At 37.1% G+C, this 13,620-nt stretch overlaps 1 protein-coding gene across 5 annotated transcripts in view; it reads left to right on the forward strand.

The window, feature by feature from the left end:
• PLA2G4A (phospholipase A2 group IVA) overlaps positions 1-13,620 on the forward strand; it is a 166,303-nt gene that overhangs the window by 32,064 nt on the left and 120,619 nt on the right. For 4 of the 5 annotated variants that reach the window (XM_045452710.1, XM_045452713.1, XM_045452712.1 and 1 more), the window contains one exon: positions 12,401-12,482. In XM_045452710.1, coding sequence (XP_045308666.1) covers positions 12,401-12,482 — 82 coding nt within the window. Of the gene's footprint in view, positions 1-12,090; positions 12,280-12,400; positions 12,483-13,620 lie in introns of those variants that run through there. The other variant, XM_045452714.1, reaches the window with a different exon arrangement.

Genomic DNA, 13,620 nt, shown 5'->3' on the forward strand with positions numbered 1-13,620 from the left:
AAAGGAGCAATTGTTTTGCTGAATTCAACACTTGAGATCCAGTTAGGTTAGGTTTATAGTTTTTATGGATTTTAAGGAATAATCCACAGCCTTATTATTACTTAAAATGAAGCACTGTTCTCTTACTCTACATCCTTCTCTAGCTACCATCCTCTCTCTCTTTCCCTGCCTGGGTAGCCGTGATTAACATATTACAGTTGTTTTCTAGTGCTTTCTTCTCCTCCATTCACAACCTGAATCATTAAAAACTGGACTCAGCTTTCCCACTTCACAAAAAAAAAAAAAAAAAAATCCATCAAGGGCCTCTTTTGGCTCTGAATTCAATGGACTCTTCAGTACTCCCCCACCCGTGCTGGTCATACTTTTTCTAAAACTCTTCTCAATTTTCTGTGGTTCTGTTTCCGATTTCCCTGGTTCTGTTTCCTATTTTCTTGCAATAGGTTCCTTCTTAGTTTTCTTTGCAAGCTGTTCTTCCTGTTGGAGTCTTTTTTTTTTTCAATTGAGGGGTGACATAAATAAAGTGCATAAATCTTAACTGTTCAGCTTGATGGATATTAACCTATATATTCACTCATGAATATATAACCTATATACTCCACCATCGTCCAGATAAAAATACACAGCATTAGAGGTAACCCAGAAGAGTTGTTCATGTCCTTTCCAGTCAATAAAGCCCACAAAGGTAACCAATGTTTGACTTCTATTACCACAGATAAGTTTTGCCTGTTTTTGACCTTCATATAGATACCTGCATTCAACGTTATATCTGTGAGATTCATTCATGTTGTTGTGAGCAGCAGAATTCCACACTTTCACACTTCACATTTCAATTTCCACACTTTCACGTTTCAATTTTCATATCTGAATATACTACAGACTATCTAGTCTCCTGATAACCATCATCCCCTCACTGAATGGTAGCAGCTGTAAATCAAGCAGCCATATGTGTGTGGCTTGATTTCTATTCTGTTCTATTGGTCTATTAGTCTTCGTTATATAATACCAGTTATATGTCCATCTGAATTTCTGTAGCTTTGAAATGTATCTTCGGTATGATAGTGTAAATCCTCCAACTTTTCTTCTTTAAGATTGCCGTGGCTATTATCAGTCTTCTGCATTTCCGCATAAATTTTGCAATCAGTTTGTCAGTTTACACACACACACATACACACACACACACACACACACACACACACACACACACATACACACACAAAACTGCTGGAATTTTTAATGGCACTGTAATGATTCTGTAGACCAATGAAGGGAGGGATGACATGATAACATTGTTGAGTCTTCCAACCCATTAAATAACCCATGAATCTAATCCAGATGAATGTTATTTAGATTATCTTTAAGTCTCTCTGGAGTGTATTGTATTTTTCAGTAAAAAACCTTTTATAGTATCCCCACTTGCCTGCGGTTTCAGTGACCTGTGGTCAGCTTTTATACAGAAATAGATGATCCTCCGGATATATTGTCAAAAGGTCAGTAATAGCCTAACACTGTGTCACAAAGCCTGTGTCATTCACCTCACTTCATCTCATCACGTAGGCATTTTATCATCTCACAAGATCACGGGAGGGTGAGTCCAATACAAGACGTTTTGAGAGAGAGAGCACATTCACATAACTTTTATTACGGTTTATTGTTATTTTGTTCCATTTTATTATTGGTTATTGTTAATCTCTTACTGCATCTAATCTATAAACAAACTTTATCATACAGACATATGTTTAAGAAAAAAAACAGTATATAGAGAGTTTGTACTATCCATGGTTTCAGGCATCCATGGCTGGAGTGGGAGGTGGGGGGTGGGATGGGGATGTGGGGTTGCTTGGAATGTATCCCCTGTGAGTAAAGAGTATCTTCCAAGTAGTTGTTGCATTTATATCAAAATGGAATCAATTTTTGTAGATCCAGTGAACTTACTGAATTTCTTTATCAATGTTCCGTATACAACAGTATATTCCATTTTAAAACTTTTGCTTTATGAATTATGAAGATATGTTATTAGTTCATATAACTTCTGAATGTATATATTTCTGTCTAATTGATGTTTTATCATTAGGTCCTTTTTTTATCTCTAATAATAACTTGTTCTAAATTTTACTTTGTCTTTTATTAATTTGAACCCTCTGGTTTCTTTGATTAGTGTGTGCATCTTTTTTATTTGCAATTTATATTTTTCCTTATATTTAAAGTGTGGTGTTTGTAAAAGGCATACAATCAGTGTTTAAAATGAGATGATTGATTCAAAGCCTCATGAAAATAAAATAAAATCATAAAATGAGATGATCTTTGTTTTCTGAAACAGTCTCCTACTTTCCCAATTCTGATTTTCTATAGATGCATTTCAACAATGAAGGTAGGTTCCTTTTGTTATTTTTCATACTAATTGAGTTTTTATATCTTATGCACAGATTAATGTTTCTCACCTTACCATTTCAAGAGTGGTGGGTAATTTCTATCACTTTCAGAGAATTTAACCAAAGTGTTCACTCTTCAACTTAAACATGAAATTTGGCACTAGAGATTGAAAAGGAAGAAGGAAGATAAGGTTACAGTCTATAACCCTGAGCTTGAGACAAAAACCAACAATAATTATGAATCCTAACGTTTGGATTTTCAATTCATTCTACCTCTAAATCTATCGCAGTTTTTTTTTTTTTTTTCCTGAGCACTTATTATTTATTGAATACCCATTGTGTACCACTCCCTGTCAGTTGTCAGTAGGCACTGGGGATGCAAAAGTGAATCAAACAGAGTCCCTGAACTGAGCTTACGCCAAACATTTATTTACACACTAACCATAATATTTAGAAAGGGCTCTGAGGGGCGCCTGGGTGGCTCAGTCGGTTAAGCGGCTGACTTCAGCTCAGGTCATGATCTCGCGGTCCGTGAGTTCGAGCCCCGCTTCGGGCTCTGTGCTGACAGCTCAGAGCCTGGAACCTGTTTCAGATTCTGTGGCTCCCTCTCTCTCTGCCCCTCCCCTGTTCATGCTCTATCTCTCTCTGTTTCAAAAATAAATAAATGTCAAAAAAAATTAAAAAAAATAGAAAGGGCTCTGATAAGAGACAATGACAATAACTAAAAAAAATAAAAAATAAAAAAACTAATAAAACTAATAACTCTGGGAATAACTAATAATTGGAATCCTTCTGAAATTCCTAGAGGGAGTGACACAGACCTGAAAGTTGAGTAGAAGTTAAGTGAAGAGGGAGAAAATTACTTTTCTGGATTGGAAAAAACAAATATGAGGTAGTGTGGCGATGAGAAAGTTCATTTAAGGAAATGAAAGAAGTTCGGTATGGTTGGAGTGTACTACATTTCAGAGAACATTGTTATTTCAAATGACCTTCACTCTTCTACCTAATCTGACCAGGCTTTATTACTGAGCATCATACAGTCCTCACCTGTCTCTTGTCCGATGACCTGTGAACTGGCCATTTAGTTTCTTCTTCTTCTTTTTTTAAATGTTTATTTATTTTTTGAGAGAGAGGGAGGGAGAGAGAGAGAGAGTGGTGGTGGGCAGGGGCAGAGAGAGTGGGAGACAGAGAATCCAAAGCAGGCTCTGCCCTGTCAGCTCAGAACTTGATGCGGGGCTCGAACTCAAGATCTGTGAAATCATGAGCTGAGCTGAAGTCAGATTATTAACCAAACTGAGCCATGCAGGCACCCCTAGTTTCTTCTTTTAACATGGCAGAGTATATTTAAAAATAAAACTGCATCTAGATATTTTAAAACTCATTGCTGTCATCCTTTCTCTCATTTTAACAGTAGCTAAATACTTAGGCCATAGTCATTACCTATGTGGCATTTCCTACGATGAAGCATGCAAACCCCATACCTGTATCACAGTTTTCATGACCTTTCCCAGCTTCAGAGTGGGACACTTAATTACTATTCCAACTTATATCCCCTTTACAGGAAGAGGATCCCAAGTGCTTTATAATTTTGTTCTTTCTTCTTGTTCTTTCTGTGTATGTATGAAAAGACTGCGTGTGTATGTGTGTGTGTCTGTGTAAATTGTTTCAGTGACAAAATTCCCTGCTCTAGTTTTCGAGATACTTTTCAAAATATGTAAGTGGGTATACTCAACACAGAACAATTTTAGTAAAAAGGAAAGATGGGGAAGATTAAGTCAGCTAACTTGTAATGAGTGGTGTCAGACAGGCTAACACAGTTTGGGCTGCCTCAAGGCACAGAAGATTGGCCTTATTTTCACCACCCCTGTGATGCAGTGACATGTTGGAGAATCCCGTGGGCTGATGAAGCAATTGACAGCCAGCAAGTTCTCTTGCTTCCCATAGTGCTGGCTTTTAAGAACTTGGTAGAAAATGGAGTGATAAACCTATGGCAGAATTCAGTTTCCATATGTTTACAGTTGTGAGATTCTTTCCAACCTGAAGGATGTTTGTGTCTCCAGGATTTATTAAAATTCTTTTGGACCAAGGAGACCAATTTTACAAGAATAGATCAAGTATAAAAGATTTATAAAAATTTCCAGCTTTTTACTCTGAAAATGAGTCATTTCCTGGAATGAAAAAGAATCCACAGTTCTTCCCACCACCTATTAGCAATGGGGGGCCACTGTCCCACTTCCACAGAACCTAAGGTTGTCTTCCCATGAGAGACAGTCAACCACATGGGTATGCTAGCATGACTGACTGCCTGCTAAATGCAGGGAGCTTTGAAAAACATTATTGTGGGATGACTGGAAATTTTACCAAGAAAGTGGAAAGCTATTATTCTCGATTATTATGGTAACATTGTGGGGGGGGGGCTGGGTAAGTTGTCAAAGAACTAGTATTCTGCTGGTTCCTGTCTTTAGTTACGTGCTCATGAGCACCTCAACTGAGTTTTAGCCGCTTCGTGTGGAAAACAGTATGAATGGTACCTGCTGTGTCTGCCTCACAGGGCTTTTATGAATAGTAGGTTGATATGTGTACAAAGTATTCTCTAGACACAGTAAAGACAGGCATTTCCAGCCAAGGGACCTCAGAAGGTAAGATACAGCTACTGAGAAATCAAAAATATAAAGGTGGCAAAATTCCTATTGTAAAAGCCTAGCACTGGGCAAAACTAATAGTTTTTATGGCAAATAGCATATTTTGTGTATGTGAGCACTACCAAGTTCTAGAAAAGTGAAAAAAGGATGGGTAGCGATAAGCTTCTAATCTTTCCCTGATACCAGTCATTCCTTATGGTGCAGTCTCTGGCAGTTTCAACTTAAAACAGGGGGGTGGGTGGTTTACTAGGGTACTCATCCTTCGTCAGTGCTCTGCTTAGTCTCAGCCTCCTCCTCTCTGGATCAGCAAATGCCCCTGTGGCAAAACCATGCTTACCTCTCTGGTTTGCTGTGCTCTTTCACTTTTGATCTCCCTCCTGGTAGTTAAGGCCTTTCTATACTGTTAGTTCTTTGTTACTGTATTAGTCAGTGTTCTCCAGAGAAACAGAATCGATAGGACATAGAATCTGGATTTAGCTTGTAAACAAAAGAAATTTATTGCTCAGAGTTCTGGCGGCTGCAAAGTCCAAGATCGAGGAGCCAGCATGGCTGCATTTGGTGAGGACCCTCTTCCTGGTTTGTAGCCACTCCGTCCTCATAAGGTAGAAGAGGCAAGGAATCTTTCTAGATTCTCTTTCATAAAGACGCTAATCCATTCATGAGAGTTCCTTGTACCTCCCAAAGCTCCCATCTCCTAATCTTTGAGGGGTTAAGATTTCAGCAAATGAATTTGGGGGGACACAAATATTCAGACCATAGCAGATAGATCTAGATATGGAGATTTATTTTGAGGAATTGTGTCGTGTGGTTATGGAGGCCGTGAAGTCACCCATTCTGCCTTCTGCAAACTGGAGACCCAGGAAAGATGGGGGTTTAATTCGGTCCAGTTCTGGAGGCTGGAGAATTCAGGGGGCTAATGGTATAAATAGCAGTCTAAGGTCAGGAGAAGATGAAATGAGGGGTTTCAGCTCAAGCAGTGAAACTTGGAGAAAAGAGGCATATTCCTCTTATTGTTTTATTCAGGCCCCCAACAGATTGGATGATGCCAACCCACCCTGGGAGAAAGCAATCTACTTTTCTGAGTCCCCTGATTCAAATGATAATGTAATTTGGAAACACCCTAACACACACACACACCCAGAAGTAATGTTTAATCTGAATACCCCAACGTCAGTCACAGTTACTTTTAGGAAAACCTTTACCCGCTTTGTAAAACCTTATCCAGTTTTCAGTTATTTTCTGTGGGAAGTGGTAATCCGGATTGTTTAATCTGCCATTATCACAGGTGGAGTTCCCCATTACTTGAAATTGGTAGTGCTTCTGCATAATCCCCAGAAGAGAAAGAAAGTCTGATCTTGGCAGAGTTTTGCAGATGGCTAAATTATCCCTCCAACTTGACATTCGATATTGCTCTATGTGAAATTCTAATGTTGGAGTCTGGATTTGTTTCAGGGGACCCTTGACAAATCCCATGTCATTGGTGAAATAATTGCCATTTTACAGATGAGGAAACCAAGGCAGGAAAAACTGAGAAAATATAAGGCAATTTATTGTAAATACCCTTTTGACTTATGTTTATATTGTTTAGTTATGAATCTTTTACTGCTTAATGACAAAGACACAGTAAGACCAAGAGAAGGTTTTTAAGAAGTCCCTTAAAATAAAGATAATAAAATAAAGTCCCTAAAAATAAAATAAAAATAAAATTACCCCAAATGGCATCTGTAAATATATCTACACTTTCAAATGTTTGGATCTACTAGACTTCGTGTACATATCTGAAGATCATCCACGCAAAGACACCTTAGATTTGAATGAACACGACATATTACCTAGATCAGTAATTCTAAACCAAATAAGTATTTCTGCCACCCAAAACATCTTTAAGAATGGGGAAACCTTTTCAAGTTTTCAAGCAGATGGTGCTTCATGTGTTCTAAACAGCCTCTCCAGGAGAAGGAGGGGCACCTGGGTGGCTCAGTCAGTTAAGCGTCCCACTCTGTTTCAGCTCAGGTCATGATCTCACGGTTTGTGAGCTGGAACCCTGCGTTGGACTCTGCACTGACAGTGTGGAGCCTGCTTGGGATCCTTTCTTTCCCCCTCTCTCTGTCACTTCTCTGCTCACACTCTCTCTCTCTCTCAAAATAAATAAACTTTTAAAAAGATAAAAAAAATAAAGAGCCCCTCCAGGAGAATGAAGGTGTACCTGTCTACCTCATGGGCCTTAACTCAGCCATCATTACTCCAAAAACAGTGTGAGTTTCTTCAGGGGTATTGAAGTAGGAAAAAAGCTGATGTTAAAAAAATTGTGTGTGTGTGTGGTACTGTAGCTACTTAATTACCCGTTGGACCAGAATCTATATCTCAATTAAAATTCAGGTGCTAAAGATTCGGGTGACTGATTCATTTTAGGTATTTTGAAGATGTTATAGTCACTATAAATTTATGGTGAATGTGGCATTAAGTGAGTATTTTAGATGTAAGCTGTCACCATCAAATTTTTTTTTAGACTGGTTTTCTGCTAGAACAGTCTCAGTAATCCCAATTAAATAGGACTTAAAGTCTTCTAACATCAGTGAAAACGAACCCTATATCTTACTTCAATTTTTAAACATATATATGCATATTTATTATGGTATAATATGTTATTACTGTATTTGATATATACATACATATTGTGTAAGTGGAAAGTTTCTTGTTGATGAGGGAGAAAAAACTCAAATCAGATTTCTGATTATGATTTTCTTTTAATGAAGAAAAATCTAACTCCGCTAGAACTAACAAATTCTGTTGACAAATTGGGTGTTCGGGGCATTAGGATAATTTGTGCACATAGCAATCCATGACTGAGAATTCTGAGAGTTTAGATAGAATTGTAGGTTGTAAATAGTTAAACTGGTCACTCTTAAAAAATGTGAGAGAGTAGTAGTAACACAATGCCTGTGCCTCTCAAATACATCAGAATGAAACTCCACACCAGGAAGTGAAACCAAGAATAGGTATCTTATCTAAAACACTATCCTAACTCTTAGATGGCATCAGTGCAGCAATTCTTTTAAAAACATTTCTGAGATCTGTTTGAAATTGCCTGTTGCTGATTGTGGTGATGACAATCTCTGGGTTCGGTAATGAGATTCCGCAGTCTTTATCATACCAACAGTCTTTGGTTTTAGTTTAACTTAAAGTTAAGCAATGACAGTTAAGTAGAGAAAGAAAACTATTTGCGTGCAGAATGTACCTTCTCTTCCATCAGATTTGTTTTATGATTATTTCTTCGGTTCTTTATAACAGTAGAACTTTCAACAGATTAGAACAATCATCAAATCGATTTTTTACAAACTGGTTCTTGTTTCCAATGCCCATTTTAGTTACAGTTGTTAATATAATTCTCCAGAATGAATTTAATACAGTAGCTATTTTCATAATGACCGGGAAATTGTGAGACGAAAAAGGGTCATGATTTTCACGATGGAAAAGATTAGGGATGAAAAAGACACTCAAAGTAAGGTAATCCAAGACCTGAAGGCAAAGCTTAATCTTGGTGGCTGAGTCAGCGTATTGAGCTTATATTTGACATCTCAATTGAAATATGGCATCTCTTTTTGCCAACTACCAACTAGCATTGTGCTGAGTCATCAGTTTCCTCCAGGGAACACTGGTTGTGGATTCAATAATATCATTTCCTCTGGCACCACCCCTGAGACATAACCAAAAGTCTATCCAAGTCGGAAGCTAGTCTAGTCCATACTAGTTTGAAATTATAACTGATATTGGCCCCGGGATGTTTCAAAGAATTATCAAAAGGTATTTGGATTTGATTAAAACTAAACATTTTTCTCAAAGAATTTGTATTTACTTTACAGATATTATAATCTTTACAGCTCTTATATGGAGATGGGCATGATTTTGACACTCATGTTTTGAAAATAACTTACAGGTGATCTGAAGATTTATCGTGTTTCTGAAATTAACTTATAAGAACCAAGAAATGGTTGATTTGTCCCCTATTTCCTATGAATGGTTTGCAAATATTTCATTCATTATAGTTAAGACAGAATTGAGGCTAATGGAAATAAAAGCAGATTAAAACAGCTGAATGATACAGGAAATAACTCAGTTACTAGAGGAACGTCAGATCAACTACAGGGATACCAGACAGACTAGATGATAACTGTACCACTTTAATAAATGAAAACAGCCTTTTTCACTAAAGGTGTGGGTATTTGGTATTATTCTCTGTATAAGTGCAGGAATGTACAAAGAGTGAAGACATTGGGGACAGCAAGAATGGAGTCTAATTCAAGTTTAACTTTTCCTATCTATGAGATACTGGGAAATTATTTAACCTCTCAGAATCTCACTTTAGTTATATATAAATATAAATAAAACCTATGTTCTTTATCAGGTTGAGAAAGTTCCCATCTATTCTTTGATTGCTGAGAGTTTTTATCCTAAATAGGGGTTGAATTTTGTCAAATGATTTCTTTGCGCTGTTGATATGATCATGTTATTTTTCTTGTTTTGCCTGTTTATGTAATGGACTACATTATTTGGTTTTTGAATGCTAAACCAGCCTTGCATACCTTCGGTAAATCCCACTTGCTTGTGGTTATATTTCCTTGTATATATTATTGGATTCTATTTGCTAATAATTTGTTGAGAACTTTTTCATCTATGTTTATGATAGATACTTGTTGGTAGTGGGTTTATATTTTTTCCTTGTAATGTCTCTGTCTGGTTTGTTATCAAGGTAATGCTGGCTTCATAAAATGAGTTAGGCACTATATCTTCTGCTTCTGTCTTCTGGAAGAGACTGGAGAGTATTGGTGTAATTTCTTCCTTAAGTGTTTAGTAGAATTACCAGTGAATCCATCTGGGCCTGGTGCTTTCTGTTTTGGAAGGTTAGGTATTGATTCAATTTATTTATATATATAGGCCTATTCAGCTTGTCTGTTTCCATTTGTGTGAGTTTTGGTAGATTATGTCTTTCAAGGAACTGGTCCATTTCATCTAGGTTATTAAATTGTGGGCTTGGAGTTGTTCATAGTATTCCTTTATTATCTTTTTAATGTCCATAGAATCTGGAGTGAACTTCCCTCATTCATTTATATTTATAATTTGTGCTCTCTTTTTTTTCTTATGTAGCCTGGCTTATCAAATTTGTTACTCTTTTCAAAGAACCAACTTTTAGTGTCAATGATTTTCTTTGTTGATTTTCCATTTTCAATTTTATTCATTCCTGCTCTAATTTTTACTGTTTCTTCTGCTTACTTTGGACTTAATTTTTGCTTTTCTTTTCCTAGTAGACACTTAGGTGATTGATTTTAGATCTTTCTTTTTTCATATATGCATATGATGAAATAAAATTTGAAATATATGTATATATGAAATAATATGTATGTCAAAATACATATTATTTCATTTCCCTCTAAGCACTACTTTTGCTGCATCCCCCAAATTTTGATAAGTTGTAGTTTCATTTTCATTTAGTTCCAAATATTTAAAAATCTCTCTTGAGACTTCTTCTTTGGCATATGTGTTATTTAAAAGTGAGTTATTTAATCTCCAAGTACTTTGTGATTTTCCAGATGTCATTCAGTTTTGATTACCAGTTTAATTCAATTGTCGTTTGAGAGTATGTATCGTATGATTGTTCAACATGAGCTTACGAATGTGTATTCTGGTGTTGGATGAAGTAGCCCATAATGTCAATTATATCTATTTGACTGATGGTGCTGTTGAGTTCCAACGTGTCCTTACTAATTTGCTGCCTGATGGTTCTATTTCTGATAGAGGGGTATTGAAGTCTCCAACTAATACAGTGAAGTTTGTTTTTTTTTTTGGTAGGGTCAGTGTGTGTTATTTTCAGTTGTATAGGGCAACACACTTTTTTTTTTTTACAAGCATTCATTTAATTTATAATTGATAATTTCATTTATACAGAATAAAACTTTGACTACTCAGGCACCTCTGGCTATAGAAGATATTTCTCTTCAATAATAAACTTGAGTAAGAATTATCTTGAAAGATTTTATATGCTTCTCTGCCTTTTTATTTTTTTTTAATTTTTAATTTTTTTTTTTTAACGTTTTTATTTATTTTTGAGACAGAGAGAGACAGAGCATGAACGGGGGAGGGTCAGAGAGAGAGGGAGCCACAGAATCTGAAACAGGTTCCAGGCTCTGAGCTGTCAGCACAGAGCCCGAAGCGGGGCTCGAACTCACGGACCGCGAGATCGTGACCTGGCTGAAGTCGGACGCTTAACCGACTGCGCCACCCAGGCGCCCCAAACTTCTCTGCCTTTTTAAATAAAGTATGCTCATCATTCAGGACTTCACCTCTTCCTGATGCTGCATTACAAATCTGAACATAAATTATTCCATTGAGAGAGTGGTATCTTCAGAAACTGTTGAATGTTATATCACTTTTGATTCTATATCTCACTACTGCTAGTCCTATATATGAATCTGCTTTATAGTTTTTTTCTACCTCCTCGATTTTAGACTGTCATTACTCATTTTTCAGTATTGCCAGTATCTTACCTTTTTAAAATCAATTATGGACTTTTGAAAGTGTTAAGCAAGTCTGTTTAAAGTCAGGAAAGATAGGAGTAGCTTATAAGTGTGTGCTTCTTCTAAGATGAAACGTGCTTGAGCTTCAGATAAAGATTTTGTAATCTTTCCAGTTGCTCAGAGAACTTAGTGAATTCCTGCTTCCTTACTCTGTTTTGGTTGATAGAGTTGTTTAGTGACTACTTTCAAGTTAGGTGAAGTATTTAATAATCTTCAACCAGTTATTATTTATTATGTGCATACAAGCTATTGGGCTAATAGAAAATTTTAACATCGTTACATATGGTTTATAACAAATGCATTAAAATTAACATAAGTAGTTTTCCGGTCATTGCATTGGATCCAAAAGATTTTTAAAACTGCTCTGGAAATGTCTTGCCAAAGAAAACTTTCACTGAACAGTAACAATAAAAGCAAACAAATCTGAATAATGCAAACATCTTGCTCTGACTTTGCCTCTCTAAGCCAGGGCTTCCTCATCATTCAGTACAAAGCCTGATTGTCTTCCTAGAAGGCTTGCAGTCCTGATTTACATTTTCCCTCAAGCTTGGTAAACCTGACATCAGAAAAGTTCCAGCAGTCAAGTTGTAGTGACATTTTTTAAAGCATGATCTAAACTTCTCAATAATTCTGTGGTGGGAGAGAGGAGAGAGAGAATCGAATAAGGAGCAGCCCTGGGATCAAAGGATGTTTTTGGTATGAATGTTACTTCCCTTCACCCTGAATGTTTTTAACCAGTCTCAAGGAAACAACGGGCATAGTTTGCTTGGATCCTATCTTGGAAGCTAATTTTTAATTTACTATTATTTGTTTCCAGGTGGAGCACCAGTATTCCCACAAGTTCACAGTAGTGGTGTTACGTGCCACCAAAGTGACAAAGGGGGCCTTCGGTGACATGCGTAAGTGTCCTTATTTGCTTTTCTGTTGAAAATGCATAACCTAGTTGCTCCAGCCCTCTGACAAGCCAGGGGCTCCCTCTCTTCCAGATGTGGTTATCTTTGTCTAGATCTTTGAATGATAACATTTCCAACAGTGCTCTGATGCTCTGCTTTCTGTTGGAATAGTGTTTTGTCTTGACTTTACATTAATTGAGAGTACTTGGAGTCAGAAAAAATGACTGTCTTATGACATCCAGATTTTTGGAATTAAAATAAATTCTATTTAATTCTATTTTGAAAAGAGTGCTGAGTGAAGACTTTGAACAAGCTGCCCCTGAGGCATTGTGCCTATTGGATTAAAAAAATGCAGTTTCTCTAGTTCTTATGCCCGTAAATGTGTTTATTATGTGTGAAAATAGCTAAAGAAACTGGTGTAGCACAGCTTCCAACAACGTGAACCGCAGCCTGAGGATAATGTTGAATGAACTTGCTGGCGGTATCCTTTCCCCATGCTTGGAAAAAGCCATTTTCCGAGTTCATCTCACCACTCAAAAGGCTGGGGGTTATGGGGGTAGAAATACAAAGAAAGATGGATAAGGATTATGATGATGAATTTGGTAAAGTTTTAGATGATTGCTAAAATATGGGAACAGGCGATTTACCTCTCAGAACGGGATTTGGAGAAAGAATGGAGATTATAGTTTGTCAAGCTGGGAAGCAGGCAGGGAAGGCTGCCTTGCCCAGTGATGTTGAAACTGGTACTTGGAGGAAGAAAATCTTGGCGAGGAGAGTGAGAAGTCCCAGGCTGAGCAGGTAGAGTTTTTGAAAGCGAGAGAACAGAGTGCTTATGAGGAACTAGAAGAGATCCAGTGTTGTTAGAGAATAGACAGCAAAGGGGAAGGGGGACCAACACTAATATAACAAAGGCTGAGGTTGAGATTTCATCAGAAATACAATGGGAAAAATTTGATGGCATTTTTGTCATAAATCACAAATTGAATTTTCATTCTAAAAAATGTTTGTTCTGGGGACGCCTGGGTGGCTCAGAGGGTTAAGCGTCCAACTCTTATTTTCAGCTCAGGTCATGATCTCACAGTTTCATGAGTTCAAGCCCTGCATTGGGCTCTGCACTGACAACGTGAAGCCTGCTTGGGATTCT

The sequence above is a fragment of the Leopardus geoffroyi genome, chromosome C3 (genome assembly GCF_018350155.1).
Source record: "Leopardus geoffroyi isolate Oge1 chromosome C3, O.geoffroyi_Oge1_pat1.0, whole genome shotgun sequence".
Taxonomy (NCBI): Eukaryota; Metazoa; Chordata; class Mammalia; order Carnivora; family Felidae; genus Leopardus; species Leopardus geoffroyi.